We start from the raw sequence: 20,629 nt of genomic DNA, 5'->3' as shown, positions 1-20,629 counted from the left end.
GCTTGGCTTTTACAAAACACACGAAGATGGTGCCCCTACTGGCTCTTCCCTATCTTATCAGTACATTTGGAAACTGCTCTTTCATATTATTCAGCAATTCATCTCAGAATTCCTGACTTACTTTATCACTAACAGCTGCTCTTCAAGATATGAATTCATCAAAACATTTTTATTCAATTACTGTGCTCACCTTGCATCTTTACTCCAAATTCCTTTACATCCACTGGTTAGTAATACATATCCATATTTTCCCTGCAATATCCTTTCTAAATATACAATGCATTCTGGTTAATTGAGGCACATCAGGACCAGTACTTTTTGGTCCAATTAAGTGGCTGCCCCAATTAGCCAAAGTTTGATGAAAAGAATACTATCTGAGTAACAAATTATGTATTTAAATGAAATACAGAACAAACTGGAACACCACCAATAGTACTACAGCATTTCAAAACAGTGTATTAATCTTTACTAGTTATTGATGGAGGAATTCATTCGTTGTTCACAAAATCTTGGATTTGTTAAAAAAGGTACAAGAAACACAATATTGATGTTAAGGATACTATCAGAACAAGCTATTCAAGTGCAAAAAGAGTTGTTTGCTTTATCGACCACACAAAAGCATTTGATAAAGTGAAGCACAGTAAGTTATTTGAAATATTACAGAAAACTCTAGATCTAGATTCGAAAGACCTCCCGCCTAATCAGAAATCTATACTGGGAACAAACTGCCACTGTAGGAATAGATGGAGAACTGAGTCAGTTTACGAAAATCAAGAGAGGCATTAGACAAGAGTGTGTTTTCTCCCCTGATTTATTTAATGTGTACAATGAAACAATATTACAAAAAATAAGAGACATCTTGGGAATCAAAGTTAGCGGTGAAAACATCAATAATTTCAGATATGCAGATGACACTGTTAATTGCGAGTACGAAGGAAGAACTACAAAACTTAATTGATATAATTGTTGAAGAAAGTGCAAAAATGGGTCTATCAATTGCAAAAAGACAGAATGTATGGTGATATCCTTTCTTTCTTTTTCAATCTTTTTATTAATTTCAAAATATAGAAACAAAACATAGCAATAATACAAATAGTAGGAGATATATTGTTACACTTAAAAAAAGTAATTGCAAAACCAAGTAGTGTAAATTAACAAAGCTCCCAAACATGTAAAACTAACCACAGATAATACAAAGCAAAAAAAAACTGGAAAAGAAAATCATGAAAAACAAACAAAACAAAAAAAAGCAAACCCCATCCCCAAAGAAAAACAAAATTAATCAACTAAACTAAAAGACTTGGGCAAAACTAACAACTTAAAAATGGAAAAGAAGAAAACTTTAGTGTCGACGACTCCATTCCCCTTCAACAACAGTACAGAGAGATAAAACAAGTTTGGAAATGATCAAATTACATCAAATGAAAATGCTGAATGAATGGCCTCCAAGTTTTTTCAAATTTAATGGAAGGGTCATAAACTGCACTTCTAATTTTCTCCAAATTCAAACACACCATAGTTTGTGAAAACCAATGAAATACAGTAGGAGGGTTAATCTCTTTCCAATTCAACAAAATGGACCTTCTAGCTATTAAAGTAAGAAATGCAATCATCCTTCGTGATGAAGAGGTTAAATTATTTAAGTCTATCATTGGTAGTCCAAAGATAGCAGTAATTGGATGAGGTTGTAAGTCTGTATTTAGGACCGTTGATATAATATCAAAAATATCTTTCCAATATTTCTCCAACAAGGGACATGACCAAAACATGTGGGTTAAAGAAGCTATCTCGGAATGACATCTGTCACATATTGGATTAATATAAGAGTAATAACGATGGTGATATCCAAAAAGAAGGAGAATCCTATCTGCAGGCTGAGAATAAATGGGGAAGACATAAAACAAGTAAAGAACTTTTGCTACTTAGGAAGCTGGTGCGACTTGGACATCAAAAGAATAGGGATGGCAAAAGACACCTTTACGAGAATGAAGAGTATACTGACCAATACTAAACTAGGCATGACAACTCACCTCAGAGTACTGAAATGTTATGTTTATCCAGTCATGTTATATGGCTCAGAATGTTGGCAATATCTAGTAACATGAGGAAACGAATTGTAGCAGCAGAAAAGTGGTTTTGAGGAGAATGCAAAGAATATCACGGACAAAACGAATATCTAACGAGGATGTCATGAACAGAGCAAACACAAAAAGAGAAATAATGTATGAGATCATGAAAAGGCAACGTAACTTCACTGGATATGTGATTAGGAAAGAGGAGTTAGAATGCACAGTAATTATAGGAAAGATTGAAGGGAAGAAAGAGGAAGACAAAGACAAAGACAAATGATGATGGAGACAGCAGCCAGAGAATTGGAAATGAATACCAATGAATTAATCCACTTGACCCGAAACAGGAATGCCATGGCAGTCAAAGCTGAAACTGGGCATGGCACCTGATGATGATGATGTTCACAAAATCAGTGCAGATAATGGACGCCTTCATACAATGCTATTGATGAATGCATCCTCCAATCTTCAATTTAATTGGAATATTCAGGATCATCGTCAATACCCTCAAATTCATCATAGTTGCTAACTTCTTGAATGAAGTAGTGAAATAATTTCATTTTTACTCCCAGCTGTTTCTGGCATTTCCAAACTTGAATGTTTCAAACTGCTGTGAGGAAAACAGTTCTGAATTGTCTTACTGCTTATTTCTCACCAACTATCAGTGACAAAAATAGCTGCTTTTTGAAGACAAACACACTCAACTGACGTTACTAAAAAATTGTTTGCGCAAAGAACAGTATAGTGTTTAACGGCCATGCAAGTGCACACATCTGACAAGTTTCCTGCCCAATTAAACCTGAGCGTCCCAAATCAATGAAGGGAATCCCGACTATTTTCTCAATTAGTTTTGTTGTTTAAACACTGTCCCGATTAACGGATGATCAAATTAATCAGAATCCTGTTTGTTAGCCATGTCCTTCACCAGCTTGACAAATGAATCAATCACCCGTCCGTGAGATTCTCTGCACATTCCCTACAACAGCAGAGGAGATCCTCTTGAATTAGAAACATTGAAAACCTACAGCACAATACAGGCCCTTCGGCCCACAAAGCTGTGCCGTACATGTCCCTTACCTTAGAACTATTTAGGCTTACCCATAGCCCTCTATTTTTCTAAGATCCATCCAGGAGTCTCTTAAAAGACCCTAACGTTTCCGCCTTACCAAATCCTCCAAGCAGTTTCAAATTCCTGGGAGTGTTCATCACACACGTTCGCTCATGGTCCAAGAAAACACTCTACACAGTCAAGAGAGCTCACCAACACCTCTACTTTCTGAGGAGGCTGAAGACAGCCTCCTAACAAGCTGCATAACTGCATGGTACAGTGGACAGAAAGGCTTTACAAAGGGTAGTCAAAACTGCACAAAGCATCACTGGCACCAGCCAACACACCATCTAGAAAGGTGCCGGTAATGGGTCATTAACATCATAAAAGATCCCACCCACCCTGCTAAAGGGTGTTTGTCCCACTCCCATCAGGGAGGAGGCTACATAGCATCCACACCAAGACCACCAGATTCAAAAACACTTACCTTCCCCAAACAGCAATACTGATCAACACTTTCACCCAGTTCCACCACTACTTTATTATTTCCCATCAGTCACCTTACGTATAGCCTACTGTCACTTTATGAACATACATTCAATATATATAAGCCACTTTCAAAGCTATCAAATGTTAAAAGGCCTTGATGTGGCAGGGATGTTTCTTGTGGTGGGAGAGTCTAAGACCAGAGGACACAACTTCAGAATAGAGGCACACCCTTTTAGAATGGAGGTGGGGAGGAATTTATCTTGCCATAGTGGTGAATCTGTGGAATTTGGTGCCTTGGGCAGCTGTGGAGGTCAAGTTATTGGGTATATTTAAGGCAGAGGTTGATAGATTCTTAAATAGTCAGGGTATGAAGGGATACTGGGGGGAAGGCAGGAGGTTGAGACTAAGAGGGAAAATGGATCAGCCTTGATAAAATAGTGGAACAGCCTCGATGGGCCAAAGGTCCTAATTCAGCTCCTATGTCATATGAATTTATATTTATTGTGCTTTTTTCATTATTATTGTTTTCTTTATCTTTTGTGCTGCAATAGATCCGGAGTAACAATTATTTTCTTCTCCTTATGCTTGTGTACAGGAAAATACATTAAATAATTTTAAATCTTGAACCTCCACCTTACATCCACCTCCTAATCCATGTTCTGAGTACAAGTATTGTGCAAAAGTTTGTGCCATCAGGTTGGAGGCTTGCCAGGGTCACCTATTATATCCAGCAATCCCTGCGAGACCCTATACAGATTGGGAAACCACTTTGTTGAACACATGCACTCCGACTGCCGCAAAACTTGCGATCTCCCAGAGGCTGCCTATTACAATTCAGCTTGTCAATCAGACGACAATGAGGCCACTCTCAGTTTGGAGTAGCAACACTCCATGACTGGGTAGCCTTGAACCTGACGCCATGAACACTGAAATCTCTAACTTCCAGTAATTTCCCAATTGCTCCTCCTCCTCGTTTTTCCATTGCCTTTTCTGGTTACCTTCTCACCCCTTCTCTTCTCACTTGTTCATTGTCCCCCTCTAGTTCCCCTCCTCCTTCCCTTTCTTCTGGAGTTCATTCTCCTCTGTTGTCAGATTCCTCCTTTCTCAGCTCTATACCTCTTCTACCTATCACCTCCAGCTTCTCACATTATCCCACCCCTACTCCCACCGACCTTCCCCCTCACTGAATGACAGCAGGCTCGACCGACCAGGTGGCCTACTCCAGCTCCAATTTCATTTGTTCTTATGTTCTCATCTGGTCTCACTTATCAGCTGCCAGCTTATGCTCCTTGCCCCCCACACCTTATTCCAGGTACTGCCCTCTTCCTTTCCAGTACTGATGAAGGGTCTGGGACTGAAACATCAACTGTTTATTCAACTCCCCTGCCTGACTTGCTGAATTCCTCCAGCATTTTTTATACATTGCTCAGGGTTTCCAGTATCTGCAGAATCTCTTAACTGTGCCATGGACGGTGCCAAAACTGGCTGCAAAACGAGGAGCAAGGGTTAGGCACGGGGCTGGCAACCCCACCTATGAATCTAAATGCTACAGAAACCGTGAGGATACACCAAGGAGGTGGGCTACACCTAGAGATGTGAAAGACTGGGCCAGGACACAGGACAGTGGTGACGGGCTGTTGGCTGCCTATGTCCCAGTAGGGTGATGGGGCTTATGTCAGTAAGCAGAATCTCTTGTGTTTTGGATTGTCCAAAAGTTGGTGCCTGTAGGCACTTTATCTGCTATACTTCAAACTGCCACTGACGTTTTTGCATACACTGTCGAGAAATACCTCCCACATAGAGAAAACTTTAGTCCAAAGGATTTGGTGTACCAGCAGTTCAAAAGAATGAACGCCGATTAAAGTAACTTACCTCAGCCATTGTAAATATCTTGTACATTTCTGGCAAAATTACAGGTGCTACCAGGGGCATCTGGGTGTCCGTAACCTCACGAGCAAACTCTGCCGAGGAAAGCCAGAAACAAATCAAGAACTGAATATTGCGGCAGCCAATATAACAAAAGTTAAGAGCATTACTCATCATTGAATCTTTGGTGAAACCAACGGTGGGAGTAGCTGAGTGGCCTTCATTGTCGTGCATACTAGGTCCTCATGTTACAGCTACCCAGCAAAGGAGGTAGTGTGGGAGAGAAGAGGGGCGCACCAGACATACCGGAATATGTTGGTTTGAGGGCTGGCTGTCTCACCAGTACTGCGCTCCAGTGTTTTCCCCCAGGAAGACAAGCTGCTTTGCCCTCATAATGCTATTATAGCCTAGTATGTCAAAGTTCAGAGATCGATTCTGACGTCATCTGAAAGGAGTCTATATGATTTCCTTGTGGAATATGTGGATTTTCTCCAGATGCTCTGGTTTCCTCCCACAGTCCAAAGTTGTACAGGCTAGTAGGTCATCGTAAACTGTCCTGTGATTAGGCTAGAGTTAACTCGGGGTTGCTGGGTGGTGCGGCTTGAAAGGCCTGAAGGGCATATTCAGAGCTCTATCTCAATCAATCAATAAACCTACAGCTAGCCCAGTGCGAGATGATGAACCGCTGCATACTTGTTCTTAAGCAGAAACATGACTGCAGGACAATATCCCATGCACCATCAATCTTCAGGCCATACCACTCAGACTTGTGCTAATATCATCTTTTGTGATTGTATGTGTATTGTAACTTCATGCACTGTGTGAGTGTACATACTCTGTTTTGTACCTTGGCCCCAGAGGAACATTGCTTTGTTTAGCTATATACATATTTTGGGTGACACAGTGGACAGATATCTCTACCAAAGTGTGTGTAAGGCACGTTTTCCCTCCTTTAGCCTGCAGACCACCTCTGGGCAAGGTGTAGTACCTGCTTAGCACCCCGCCCCCACCCCCAACAATCTCTGAAGAGATAATGTCTGGGTCACCCATCTTGTTAAGACACTGCCCAGAAGATCGCAATGACAAACCATTTCTGTAGAAAAATATGCTAACAATCATGGTCATGAGACATGGCACATAAGGATGATGTATACACGTGTATGTTTGAACTAAACGTGAACTGTGTGCTGTCGTGGTGAGGCCACACGTTCTTTGTACCTGTGAGAACCCGCATGGCCCCGTGCACAGCATTCACGTCACCGCTGATCAACATGTCCATCAACACTCTGAAGAGCTCAGGCCAGGCCTCGGGCCAGTCCCAGTGGGCTATCGCAGATATAGCATAGGCTACACTGGACCGCACTTTACTGATCGACTCTTGCAGGCCACTCGGTAAAAGCTCTCTGATGGCCACCTTAGCCTGCAACAGAAGTTAAAACATGACCAAATGACCAAACCCGAGAAGTCATTGTTTTTAAAAAGATGAGCTTTATTTGCCCTTGTACATCACAACATAGTGAAATGCATTGTTCTGCATCACTTTATTTATCTGTAAGGGGTTTCTTCCTTTATGTTACTGCTAAGGCTAATAAAATGGCTTCTTTGTTATGTTACAATAAAATGGCTTCTCTGTAATGTTAACTGCTGAGTTAACAGTAGCAGCTTGTTTGGTTATAATTACTGATAACGAGAATCGTATCCATTTGCTAACCAATTGGGATAGATGTTATTCTTTCATGCGTGTCTGTAAGCTATTGTTTTCGCGGGCTTTGGGGAGAAAGCGCGATGGGGAGAGAGAGGAGACGCGATACCGTAAACTGGGCGAAGGAACAGACCCCGAGCGGGAGTCCGAGGCCCAGGGTCTTCGGCGAGGAAAGGAGACGAGGACAGACTCGTGTGGAGCGTTTGCTTGACCACCAAGGGTGGTCCCATTCAAGGGTCGGCAGAGTTCGGAGGACATCGACTGGAAGAAGGGGGACCTGGTTCTGTAAGAGCTCCAACGATGTGTGCACAAACTGGTTAATAATAATGGCAACTTTTTCTTTTTGTTAAACAGTTCTTATTTTGTTCCTTTACTATCAAAGTAAGTCAAAGCACGAGTTATAAAGTGTAATCATTTAATCGCATATGGTGTATTGTCTGATCTTTGGCGGGGTGGGGTACATCACACAGCATCTACACAAACTTGATTACCCAGTTTGGCGGGACCGAAGGCTGCTCCCCCTAGGCGAAAGCGAGCTGAGCGAGCCTGAGGCTTAATAGGGGGCTACATATTTATTTATTTATTTAGAGTCATGGTGCAGAGTAAGCCCTTCCGGCCCTTCCGGCCCTTCAAGCCACACCACCCAGCAATCCCCAACAACCCCGACATAACCTTAACCTAATACCAGGACAATTTACAATAGCCAACTAACCTAACCCTTTAATGTCTTTGGACTGGGATCACAGGACCAATGACCCAGAGAAAATTTGTGCTTTCCACAGAGAATCAGGACGCCGGGATTGAACCCTGACACCTCATGCGGCAATAGTGTTCCACAAAATGCCATACTATCATGGCCCAATGACTCAACACAGTTCAAGGATGGCACTGAGAGCAGCCTACAGGGGACAGCATGCCCACAACTCACTAACCCTAACCCACACGACTTTGGACTGTGGGAGGAAGCCTGAGCACCCAGAGGGCACCCAAACAGTCACAGGAAGAACCAACCCTTACAGATAGCAATGGGAATTGAACTCTGATCAGTGGTCGCTGGAGCTATGAAGCGATTGCATTAACCGCTATGCTACCGTGCCACCAGTGTGTTCAGTTACTGAGTGGGTCGTTATCAATGAACTGATGGAGTCCCTGCAGCCACTGACACAACAATGACACCGAGTCTATTTCTCAATGATATCCTTTTGCCCCGTGTTTATTTTCCTCAGGTTCCTATCCACTTGCTTTCCGACTCTTCAAGCATTTTGTCACTTCTGTTTCTTTCACCTTTGTAAGCAGCGAGTTTCAGGACCTTAGCATAGTACATAATGTTGTGCCAACCTTTCAACCTTCTCTAAGATCAATCAAAATCTTCCATCCCAAATAGCCCTCTATTTTTCGATCATTCATGTGGGCACACATAAGAGACTCTTAAAACGTCTCTAAAACTCCTGTTTTTTTTACAGCAATTTTTACAATTTTTTATTTTTAAAAAAACTTACCTCTGACACCCCCCCCGCTATATTTTTGTATGATCACCCCTTGTATTAACCATTTCTATCCTAGGAAAAGGCCTCTGACTATTCACTTGATCTATGCCCCTTCTCATCCTACACAACTCTATTAAGTCACCGCTCATCCTACTATCTAAAAGCCCAAGCTCACTCCACCTTTCCTCAGTAGACGTGCTCTCTAATTCAACTATCATCCTGGTAAATATCTTCAAGCCTCCACATCCTTCCTTTAATGAGATGACCAGAATTTAACACAATTCTCCAAATGTGGACTAACCAAGGTTTTATGCAGCTGCAAAGTTAACTCGCAGCTCTTGAACTCAATTCCCCCAACTAATGGAAGACCAATACACTATATGCTTTCTTACAATCTTATCAACGTGATAAATAATTAAATCTGGGTAATATCTGAACCTGAAATATTTTTAAACATATCTACCCGATGTTGGATCCGACTGTAATTTTCTTTGCAGTTTAAAAATTATCTGCTTACATTTTATGTATTTGCTTGTATACAAGTAACTGCCTATGCAAAGTTAATACAAAGTTTATACAATGTACAATTTCTGAAAGTTCTGAAAGCTTCATTGTACTACATTATTTCAATGATTGTTACCTCAGTAGCTGACTCTTATCTATAAATTTGAATAGAAATTTCCTTATCTATCACTATAAAACAGTTGCACTGCAAGGCAGTGCCTTCTTTCTTTCATCTATCCCTTCACTTAGTAGGCCTCTATCGCCGTTCATTTCCATATCTTAGTTCCATTAATAAAGCAATTATGAAGCAATAAATTCTATGTCTCTTTCCTGACTTCTGAAGGAACCTTGGATTAAAAACACCAGAACCCAACAATTCAAAATAGATGCTTTTCTTTAATCACTCTAACCTTGATTCCTGATTCCCTCACCCTGCAAAGGAACACATCGAATAGCAGTTTATAATGATCTTAAATGTTCTCTTACCCTCTCAGTAGTCTCAGGTGGGTGGAACTTTACTGACTGATTGCACCAGTGATTCTCCACATACTGTTTCAGAATTACAGATGCCAGCTGTGGACAAGGGTCAAGTTAAACATTTTTGATTATTAACGTTCCTTGAGAAACATATACCTGATGTTGTCTCATCTGTGCTAGATTTACTCTTAAAATCAGCATTCCTGGATACTCGGAGCCGAATGATGAATTTACCTTCACAAACCAAAGTTCAGGAGCATAACACAGCAAGATTCAAGGCCACAAAAATAAACAAGTTCAAGTTTATTGTCATTCAGTTGTACAAATGAGACATGTTCCTTCAGACAAGGTATATAACATGGTACATATACAGTGGCATGCAAAAGTTTGGGCACCCCTGGTCAAAATGTCTGTCACTGTGAATAGTTAAGTGAGTAGAAGATGAACTGATCTCCAAAAGTCATAAAGTTAAAGATGAAACATTATTTTCAACATTTTAAGCAAGATCAGTGTATTATTTTTGTTTCGTACTATTTTAGAGTGAAAAAAAGGAAAAGAGCACCATGCAAAAGTCTGGGCACACCAAGAGATTCGAGCTCTCAGATAACTTTTACCAAGGTCTCAGACCTTAATTAGCTTGTTAGGGCTATGGCTTGTTCACAGTCATTGCTAGGAAAGGCCAGGTGATGCAAATTTCAAAGCTTTGCAAATACCCTGACTCCTCAAACCTTGTCCCAACAATCAGCAGCCATGGGCTCCTCTAAGCAGCTGCCTAGCATCCTGAAAATCAAAATAAAAGATGCTCACAAAGCAGGAGAAGGCTATAAGAAGATAGCAAAGTGTTTTCAGGTAGCCGTTTCCTCAGTTCGTAATGTAATTAAGAAATGGCAGTTAACAGGAACAGTGGAGGTCAAGTTGAGGTCTGGAAGACCAAGAAAACTTTCCGAGAGAACTGCTTGTAGGATTGCTAGAAAGGCAAATCAAAACCCCCATTTGACTGCAAAAGACTTTCAGGAAGATTTAGCAGACTCTGGAGTGGTGATGCACTGCTCTACTATGCAGCGACATCTGCACAAATATGACCTTCATGGAACAGTCATCAGAAGAAAACCTTTCCTGCGTCCTCACCACAAAATTCAGCATCAGAAGTTTGCAAAGGAACATCTAAACAAGCCTGATGCATTTTGGAAACAAGTCCTGAGGAGTGATGAAGTTAAAATAGAACTTTTTGGCCATAATGAGCATGTTTGGAGAAAAAGGGGTGCAGAATTTCATGAAAAGAACACCCCCTCAATTGTTAAACACGAGGGTGGATCAATCATGCTTTGGGCTTGTGTTGCAGCCAGTGACACGGGGAACATTCCACTGGTAGAGGGAAGAATGAATTCAATTAAATACCACCAAATTCTGGAAGCAAACATCACACAGTCTGTAAAAAACCTGAAGATGAAAAAATTTGGAGTATTGTCTATAGTTCTGGTCAGCGAGTTATAGGAAAGATGTCAATAAAATTGAGAGAGTACAGAGGAGGTTTACTAAAATATTGCCTGGGTTTCATCTCATAAGTTACAAAGAAAGGCTGAACAGATTAGGTCTTTATTCTTTGGAGCTTAGAAGGTTGAGGGGGGACTTGATAGAGGTGTTTAAAATTATGAGGGGGGGTTGATAGAGTTGACGTGGATAGGCTTTTTCCATTGAGAGCGGGGGAAATTCCAACAAGAGGACATGAGTTGAGAGTTAAAGGGCAAAAGTTTAGGGGTAACATGAGGGGGAACTTTTTTTACTCAGAGAGTGGTAGCTGTATGGAACCAGCTTCCAGCAGAAGTGGTTGAGGCAGGTTCGATGTTGTCGTTTAAAGTTAAATTGGATAGATATATGGACAGGAAAGGAATGGAGGGTTATGGGCTGAGTGCAGGTCGGTGGGACTAGGTGAGAGTAAGAGTTCGGCACGGACTAGAAGGGCCGAGATGGCCTGTTTCCGTGCTGTAATTGTTATATGGTTATAGCTAGAAGCCTTTTGCAAGGAAGAATGGGCGAAAATCCCCAAACAAGAATTGGAAGACTCTTAGCTGGCTACAGAAAGCATTTGCAAGCTGTGATACTTGCCAAAGGGCATGTTATTAAGTACTGACCATGCAGGGTGCCCAAACTTTTGCTTCAGGCCCTTTTCCTTTTTTGTTATGTAGAAACAGTAAAAGATGGAAATAAAAAAGCAATCTTGCTTAAAATATTAAAGAAATGTGTCATCTTTAACTTTATGTCTTTTGGAAATCAGTTCATCTTTTACTCGCTTAGCTATTCACAGTAACAGAAATTTTGACCGAGTGCCAAACTTTTTCATGCCACTGTAACACAAACATAACTATGTACTATTACCACAAATGGTGCATATATGATTCGAGTTAAACGTAAACAGTATAACGCTACCAGCACTTCATATGTGATGAGACCTGGTTGGTGGCAAGGACTTCAACAGTTTCATAGCCTGGGAGAAGCCGCCGATTCTCATCCTAACATTTCTTGTCTGAATGCTACAGTACCTCCTGCCTGATGGTTGGGGTTCAAAGAGATTGTGGGATGGATGGAAGGGGTCACTGACAATGCTAAGGGCTGCATTACCGAGCACCTGTGCTGTAATCTATTGTCTATTGTATCCACCAGAAAAAGCAGAATTTCCCAGTGGCCACCCATTTTAGCTCCACTTCCTATTCCGACTCCACTGTCAGTCCATGGCCTCCTCTATTGTCATAATGAGGCCACACTCCTAGTGCAGTCTGACCAAACTCTTATAAAGCCTCAGCATTATATCTTTGCTTTTACATCCTAGTCCTCGTGAAGTGAATGCTAAAACTACATTTGTCTTCCTTACCACCAACTCAACCTGCTAGTTAACAAAGGATCTTGCACAAGGACTCAGATTTCCGAATTTTTTTTTCACTGTAGTCTACACCTTTATTCCTTCGACCAAAGTGCATGACCTACACTATATTATGACTTTTCTACACTATATTCCAGCTGCATGTTGCCCATTCTCCTAATTAAAGTCCATCTGCGATCTCCCTGCTTCTTCAGCACTACAAGCCCCTCCACCCATCTTTGTATTATCCGTAATCACGGCCACAAGCCATCAATTGTTACCAAATCATTTACATGGACTCAGTGGCCACTTCATTAGGTACAAGTGCAGAACTGGGTATAATATTCTGCTGCTAGAGCCCATTCACGTCAAGACTCGATGCGTTGTACGTTCAGAGATGCTTTTCTGCATATCGCTGTTGTAGCACGTGGTTATTTGAGTTACTGTCGCCTTCCTGTCAGCTTGAACCAGTCTGGCCATTCTCCTCTGACCTCTCTCATTAACAAGGCCTCTTGCCCACAGAACTGCCGCACGCTGGATTTTTTTTTTGCACCATTCTCTGTAACACCTATAGACTGTTATACATGAAAATTCTAGATTAGCAATTTTAGAGATACTCAAACCACCCATCTGGCACTAACAATCATTCATTAGTCATTTCGATCACATTTCTTTCCCCATTCTGAAGTTCGGTCCGAACAATGTCCATGTCTACTTGTAGTTTTTATGCATTGCGTTGCTGCAATATAACTGGCTGATTAGATAGTTACATTAACGAGCAGGGGTATAGGGGAACCTAATAATGTGTGCACTGTGTAGATAAACAAATGATCAAATAACAATAAACCGCCTTCACCGCAGCAAAAAAGTTGGAAGAATGATTCACTGGGCACTCAAACTAAAGTGAGAAAAGTGGTCTTTGCAACAATTCAGGTACACATTGAGAAGCTCACCTTGGTTCAAATAGACATTAGGAGTACATTGTATTAGACTGTCCAGCTGTCATTATCTTTGCAGTTTAACAATTATTGCCTGCTAGTATCTTAAATAACGACTTATATATGTGAAACTGTTTAGTACTAGCCACAGGATGCATATGCAGTTGCTCAGTGTGTACCCTAGTGATTACAGTTCTTTATATCATTCAGAAAGCCCCAGAAGTTTCTTTTAATATTGCATTACTTGAATAAAAGATATCTGATTAGTTAACTCTTATCTGCATATTTGAATGGAAAGTTGCTTTACTGCGGGGTATAAAAAGACCTGACCATGCAGCACCACCATCTTTTGCTTCTCTCTCTCTTCAGCTACTAACTTCTCCTTCCATTACTGTCTATTTCCAATTTCCTTTGTTCTACAAGCACTTAATGAAACGATCATGAAGCAACTAGTATTCTTCCTGTTTCCTGACTTCTAAAAGAACCTTGGATTAAAAACTTCAGAATACAATAGTGTGTGAACAGTTTGACTTGGGCCAAGGGATCTAGCTAGGGATTGGTGTTTGCTCTTGCAGAATTGGATGCAATTTCTCAGAATGAAGGAGATAGCTAGGTTGTGATAGAAAGGATCTCTCTTCAACCCATCCAAGATATTCATCAAGAGCACAGGGCCCTTAGCACCATCGAGGATCTTTCCCCATCCATCTGTAACATAGCTTCAAGAGAAGAGCTGTCACCCAGCTCTTACCATATGTGAAGCGTCAGTAGCATTATACTGTTTACTTTTTAAACGGTCATAAATGCACTTTATGCTAAATACCAACCCTCTGGATTATTTGTTAATATATATCTGGTAATATTACTTTATGCATTGTCTGTGGGAGTTATATGTACTGTGTTATGCACCATGTTATTCTGGAGTAGTGGTCACCAACCTTTATAAGCCCAAGATCCCCTTAGTCAGAGGCAAGATCGACCTACTAAATCATTCAGAGAAAAAACAACTCAGATTATACTTCCAACTTGAGGCCTTTTATTTGGGCTAATTGTATTTGAATTACATAAAATGCTTTTGTCAAACTTTCAAATTAATTCAACTATAGAAAACACTGTAACTAGGATATCAAACAGGCCATAGCTGTCTTTCTTTAAGAACATTACAATACTTACTTCATACCCTTTGTGGTAACTTCTACTTTGAAACTTCATGTCCAAAGGAACAACTTTATCTGGGACGGCAAAACCAATGCAGCTGAGGGGCTTATACACACATGCACAGAAAAGACCGGAAGTAAAACCCCACAACCCCGGAAACAACCTCTGTTTACAAACAGCTTTCCGTAGCGGGAGTACTGCTATATTAGCATTATCCTAATTGGTATTAACTTACCTTTATCTTTTTTTAGGCATCCGTTAGTCTTGTGAGACCATGGATTTGCGCCTTGGAAGGTTTCCAGGGTGCAGGCCTGGGCAAGGTTGTATGGAAGACCAGCAGTTGCCTATGCTGCAAGTCTCCCCTCTCCACGCCACCGATACTGTCCAAGGGAAGGGCACTAGGGCCAATACAGCTTGGCACCGGTGTCGTCAGACAGCAATGTGTGGTTAAGTGTTCGGTTAAGTGTCTTGCTCAAGGACACAACACACTGCCTCAACTGAGTCTCGAACTAGCGACCTTCAGATCACCAGACCGACGCCTTAACCAGTTGGCCACATGCCAACAACTTACCTTTATAATACTCACATTACAACACTTCTCTCCCTTTAAATTCCAACAATCCCCAAATGTAAAAGAACTGGGAAACACAGAACAGTGGTGTTACTAGCTTGCGTACCGCTGAAACTTATAGTAGTGTCTCCGTAACAATTTACCAATACAAGACACCTGAAAAACGTGGCAGATTCAACATTCAGTCTAACAAAGGAAACTGTCCATTCGAATATTCAGTCCGTCAGGAGGTTTGCAAGGGCGCTGTGCTGCAACGGTTTGTTGACTTGCTGCCTGAGATAAAGAAACGAGGAGCACGAAGAACTGTCAGATGATGTGTGGCTACTGGATTTAGGGTTTCTGACAGACCTAACGGCTAAATTAAACACACTTAACAGCGAGCTCATGGGAAAACACTGACAACTGCCCCAAATGATAAGCGCAGTAAGTGTGTTTAAGGCCAAGCTCGGTGTTTCAATTTCAAATTTAAAGAACGGGAGGCTGACACACTTTCCCAACATGGAGAAATTGTTATAGGCCAATAGGGGAAAAAAAACACTTTTCGCCCTGAGCAGCACTATGCTTACCTAGACAAACTGGCAATAGAGTTCGATCGGCATTTTGGGGAGTTAAACGTCATGAAAGATATTGCTGCATTTATTTCAAACCCATTTCTGCCGATCGATATAGAACAGATAGCAGCCAAATTCCAGCAAGAATCTGGTGTGCCAAGTGATATTGAAATGGAAATAATTGATTTGCAAAACGACATCGAGTTTAAAGCAAGATCACGGGACGGTGACTTTTGGGGGCTTGTCAGCAGAGAGAAGTTTCCTCATCTCACCACATGTGAACTAAAAATCAATGCCTACCTTGGGTCAACTTACCTGTGTGAAATTGCATTTTCACAGATGAAAATTATTAAATCTAAGTACAGGAGCTATCTTACTGACAGACACCTCACAGACTGTCTCAGACTGGCTGTCTGTCTCAGACTGACTGAGCCAAATTTCAGGGAACTAGCAGAAAGTATTCAGCCCCAGTCATCACACTGAGTGCAACAGTCAATTTTTATTCATTTGAAACTTAGAATTAAAGGTGTTGTAATGTGAGCATTATAAAGATAAGTTAATACCAATTAGGATAATGGTAATATAGCAATATTCCCGCTACAGAAAGCTGTTTGTAAACAGAGGTGACCTGGATCTGGGCCGTACCCTCCAAATATCCAGACCTGCCTCTCGGTTTTTTTTGCACTACCTTACTTTCCATTTTTCTATTTAAGATTTATAATTTAAATTTTTAATAATTACTATCGATTTGTAATCCAGGGAGCGGGAAACACAGAATCAAATATCGCTGTGATGAATGTACATTCTAGTATCAATTGTTTGGCGACAATAAAGTATAAAGTATAAAGGTTGTTCCTGGGGTTGCGGGGTTTTACTTCTGGTCCTTTCTGCACATGTGTATATAACCCCTCCGCCACATTAGTTTTGCCGTCCCAGATAAGGTTGTTCCTTTGGACATGAAGTTGTCGAGTGGTCCTTTTTCAAAATAGAAGTTACTATATATGACTCACATATGCACTCTAGGGGTAAAATTTGCTTTTGCATCAAATGGTTTATCAGGCATAATGTATTTGTGTATTTATTTTTATTTTTTTCAGGATCTACTGGGAAAGTCTCAAAGATGGACTCGTTGGCAACCACTACTGTGGAGTAACATTGTTTCATTTGGCAGTATTCGTGTGCACGGTTGAAATTACTATAAACATGAACTTGGATGCTGTCGATGCAGCCACAATGCTTCCAGGTAGCACCAAGTGGAAAGAAAGTGCTACTTCTATCTCGCTATATAACATCAGGGAACTGAAATAGTGGATTCTGGTTAATTGGGTCATCGATTAACCAGGGAAGTTGCTTATTTGGGACAACTTTCAAAGAACAAAAGCTAATTGAAAAAATAACCAGGATTCCCTTCACTTATTTGTGATGTTCTGCAGCTTAACTGGCACAGGATAAGTTTATAACTAGCTTCAGTCACATGCACTTGTGTTATGTTATCCATTTGGGCTGTCGGACGGAGATTCAAAATCAGTGATTTTTGATCTTTTTTTTATTTTGACCTTAAAACTATTTCAGTCCCTTGCCAGGGTTCCACGAAAAGATCTGACACTAGCCGAATAAATTTTCCTTGTGGATCAAATTAAAATTCATCTGCCTAACTGCACTGTTGGCTCGTTGGCTGAAGTGCTGAAATCTACAATTGCATGTTAGATATATCATTTGAATGCATAATCTGTTACTCAGTTAAACGGACTTTTTTTCAAAAAACCTTTTTAACGGTTTCCATGAAACTTTGGCTAATTGGGGCAAAATGAACTGTACCCTATGTGTCTGTATTAACAGAATCCACTGTTTTCAGGTTCCCTTGTTTCATTACACTGTATAAACATCTTGCATGTACCTGCCGGATCGCCAGTGCTCCTTGGGGATCAACTGTTAGCTCAGCCAGGTGAACGCCAAACTCTGAAACAGAACACCACCACCCATTAACAAGAACAGATAAGACTTTATATTCAACGCACAATAGAAAACAGGGCAGTAGTTCAGAAAGATTCAAGATGGTTTAATGCTGTTTCCAATACATAAGTGTAAAGGAGAACAAAATCAGAGTTACTCCGGATCCGATGCAGCATGAAAACAGACACAATAACATAAAGAACACAATAAATGTAATTGCACAAGATAGCTTCTATACATAGATTGACTGTATGTCCATAAAGTGACGCCAGGCTTCTAAGGTGGCAAAAGGACACCACAGGTTGACCAAGAAAGGACAAACAATGGTGGGAGCAGAAAGATATCTTTGCCCCATCCTCCTAGTTACCTGTTCGCTCTGTATCGAGACAAACCTCTCCTGCTTCTCCTCCCCACCCCCAGTTCCCTCTCCCTCCCTGACCCAAAACACGCTCCTTCCCAAATTTCAGCACCACCTCACCTCAATCATCCCCTCTCCCATTCACTACCCCATACACCGTAATGCCCAGCTTTTCTCCCCCATTTCCCCTCCACCCACAGGAATAAGACAGAAGAGCAGAATTAGGCCATTCAGCCCATCAGGTCTGCTATGCCATTCCATCATGGCCCTCTCAACCCCATTCTCACTCCTTCACCCCTCAACACTTGACACCCCAAATAATCAACAACTTATCAACCTCCACTTTAAATATGCCTCCTGCACAAGGACACCCATATCCCTTTGCAACTTTCATTTCTGAATTTTCTGCCTATTTAGAAAATAGCCTACACCTTTATTCCTTCTAACAAAATTAACACTTCCCAACACTATATGCTATCTGCCATTTCTTTACCCATTCTCATAATCAGTTCAAGTCCTTCTGCAAATTTCCTGCTTTCTCAACACTACCAGCCCCTCCACCTATCATGTATCATCAGCAAATTTCCGTTATCTAAACCACTGACATACATTCAGCGGCTATGTTATTAGGTACAGGATTGCTGTACCCCTCAATTCCACTCGCTCCCCTGCTGCTTCCTCTGCAATAAAGTTTTCATCTTTTGACCAACAACTATCCCTTGCCTCATCTCCCTCCACTCCACGTTTACGTCACCTCCAACAAATTCATCTGCTGCTTCTCTCCTTGCGATTTCCCTACCCCAACCCTACAGGCCTCTCTCCTGTCTCCTTACTCCAACTTTCCCCACTCATCAAAACACTTCCTTCCGTCCCACTCCAGCTACCTACCTCTCCACCCATATCCCCTCCAACACCCTCTCTCCCCCTTCCTAGGACCCTCCCCAACCTACTAGCACCTCCCCACCAACAACCCCACCCAACAACTCCTCTAGCTCGCTACCTCTCCTCCCCAGGCTCCCCCATCCTTGCTCACCAGAATACCATCTTCCCTCTCACTCCAGCTACCTTCCTCTCCACCCACATCCCCACCAACACCCTCCATCTACTACCCCACCCACCCCGTGCCCACTCCAATCCTCCTTCAACAACCACACTCCCCTCCCCAAACAACTCCAAACCCTCTCCCTTTTCTCCATTCCCTCAACTCCTCCAGCTCCCTCTTCCCTTCCCTCCCCCCCCCAAATATGTCCTCTAGGCCCCACTCTCACCTCCCCCACCCCTCTAGTTCTTTCCATCTACTCCTCCTCTAGACCAGACCTCTGTACCTCCACAGTTCCCTCTCTCCTACTCCCTCAGTGACACTCACCCTCCGTCACCTCCAGAACTTTGATCTGCTCTTCGCCTGCGGCCCGCACCTCCTGCACAGGCGAGAGTATAGCGCCCAGGGCCTCGAAGAGCGCCTCCTTCAGGCCCTGCTGCACCGGCCCGCCGGGGGACGGGACAGGGGCGGATGTGGTGGTGGGGTTGAGAGGGACGCCGGTACTCGGCTGACCGGCTCTCGCTGCCGCCATCTTCCCCACTCTCAGCTCGGCTGACCTGGGCGCCAAATGCACCGGAAGTAGAGCATGCGCATGCGCCGGAAGACCGATAGTGACACGAGTGCGCATGCACTTTGTATCCGCTGGCCGGAAGGGTAGCGGAACAAGGAAGAGGGCGGTGATGGGAGCAGAGTGACGGGGCGGAGAGAGAGAAAGTGAACGAAGGGAGGATGCAATTGCGTCGAGGGCAAGAAACCAGGGAATAAATTTATTATGCAAGTACAATTATGTAACTATATACAACCCTGAGATTCATTTTATTATAGATATTCACATTAAATATAAAGAAACAGAATCATTTAAAAATACAAACAACACTACAAATACTGGAATACGAGTTGTAGAGTTGTGAAAGTGAGTCCGTATGTTGTGGAATCAGTTCATGATTGAAGTAAGTGAAGTTATCCAAGCAGTTTCAGGATCCTGATGGTTGATCCTGACTTTTTTAACCTGGTGGTGCTGATCCCGAGGCTCCTGTTTCTCCATTCTGACGGCAATAGCAACAAGATGCCCTGAATGGTGAGCATCCTTGATGAAGGATTCTGGTACCTGACTGTGATGCAACCAGTCAGGATACTCTCGCCCGTGCATCTATAGAAGTTTGGCTAAGTTTTATATGGCATGCTAAATCTGTGCAAACTTCTAAGAGAAAGTGTTCTTTATGATGGCCCTTGTGCGCTGGTCCTCGGATAAATCCTCTGATAACGCCAAGGTATGTAAAGTTACTGATCCTCTCCACCTACGATCTAATGAGCAATGGCTCATGGACATCTGGTTTCCTCCTCCTGTAGTCAATCAGCACTTGTGAGAGGTTGCTGTGGCAAAATTCAGATTTTCAATCTCCTTGTCAGTGTACATCACCTCCATACAGTTTCCCTCCTGTCCCTTTTTCCATGGTCCACTGTCCCTATTAGATTCCTTCTTCGGCATTTTACCTCTTCCTCCCATCACTTCCCAGCTTCTCACTTCATTCCACCTAGCATCATCTCTCCCCTGCCAACTTATA

At 42.1% G+C, this 20,629-nt stretch overlaps 1 protein-coding gene across 1 annotated transcript in view; it reads right to left on the bottom strand.

The window, feature by feature from the left end:
• ipo9 (importin 9) overlaps positions 1-19,632 on the bottom strand; it is a 169,329-nt gene extending 149,697 nt beyond the window's left edge. The window contains exons 1-5 of the mRNA XM_072278524.1: positions 19,392-19,632; positions 17,612-17,673; positions 9,652-9,738; positions 6,691-6,892; positions 5,479-5,567 (exon numbers count right to left, since the gene is read on the bottom strand). Coding sequence (XP_072134625.1) covers positions 5,479-5,567; positions 6,691-6,892; positions 9,652-9,738; positions 17,612-17,673; positions 19,392-19,596 — 645 coding nt within the window. The 5' untranslated portion in view covers positions 19,597-19,632. The remainder of the gene's footprint in view (positions 1-5,478; positions 5,568-6,690; positions 6,893-9,651; positions 9,739-17,611; positions 17,674-19,391) is intronic.
• Between the last annotated feature and the right edge of the window lie 997 nt (positions 19,633-20,629).

Source organism: Mobula birostris, chromosome 14, assembly GCF_030028105.1.
Source record: "Mobula birostris isolate sMobBir1 chromosome 14, sMobBir1.hap1, whole genome shotgun sequence".
Taxonomy (NCBI): Eukaryota; Metazoa; Chordata; class Chondrichthyes; order Myliobatiformes; family Myliobatidae; genus Mobula; species Mobula birostris.
This window is presented reverse-complemented; position numbering and strand designations above follow the sequence as displayed.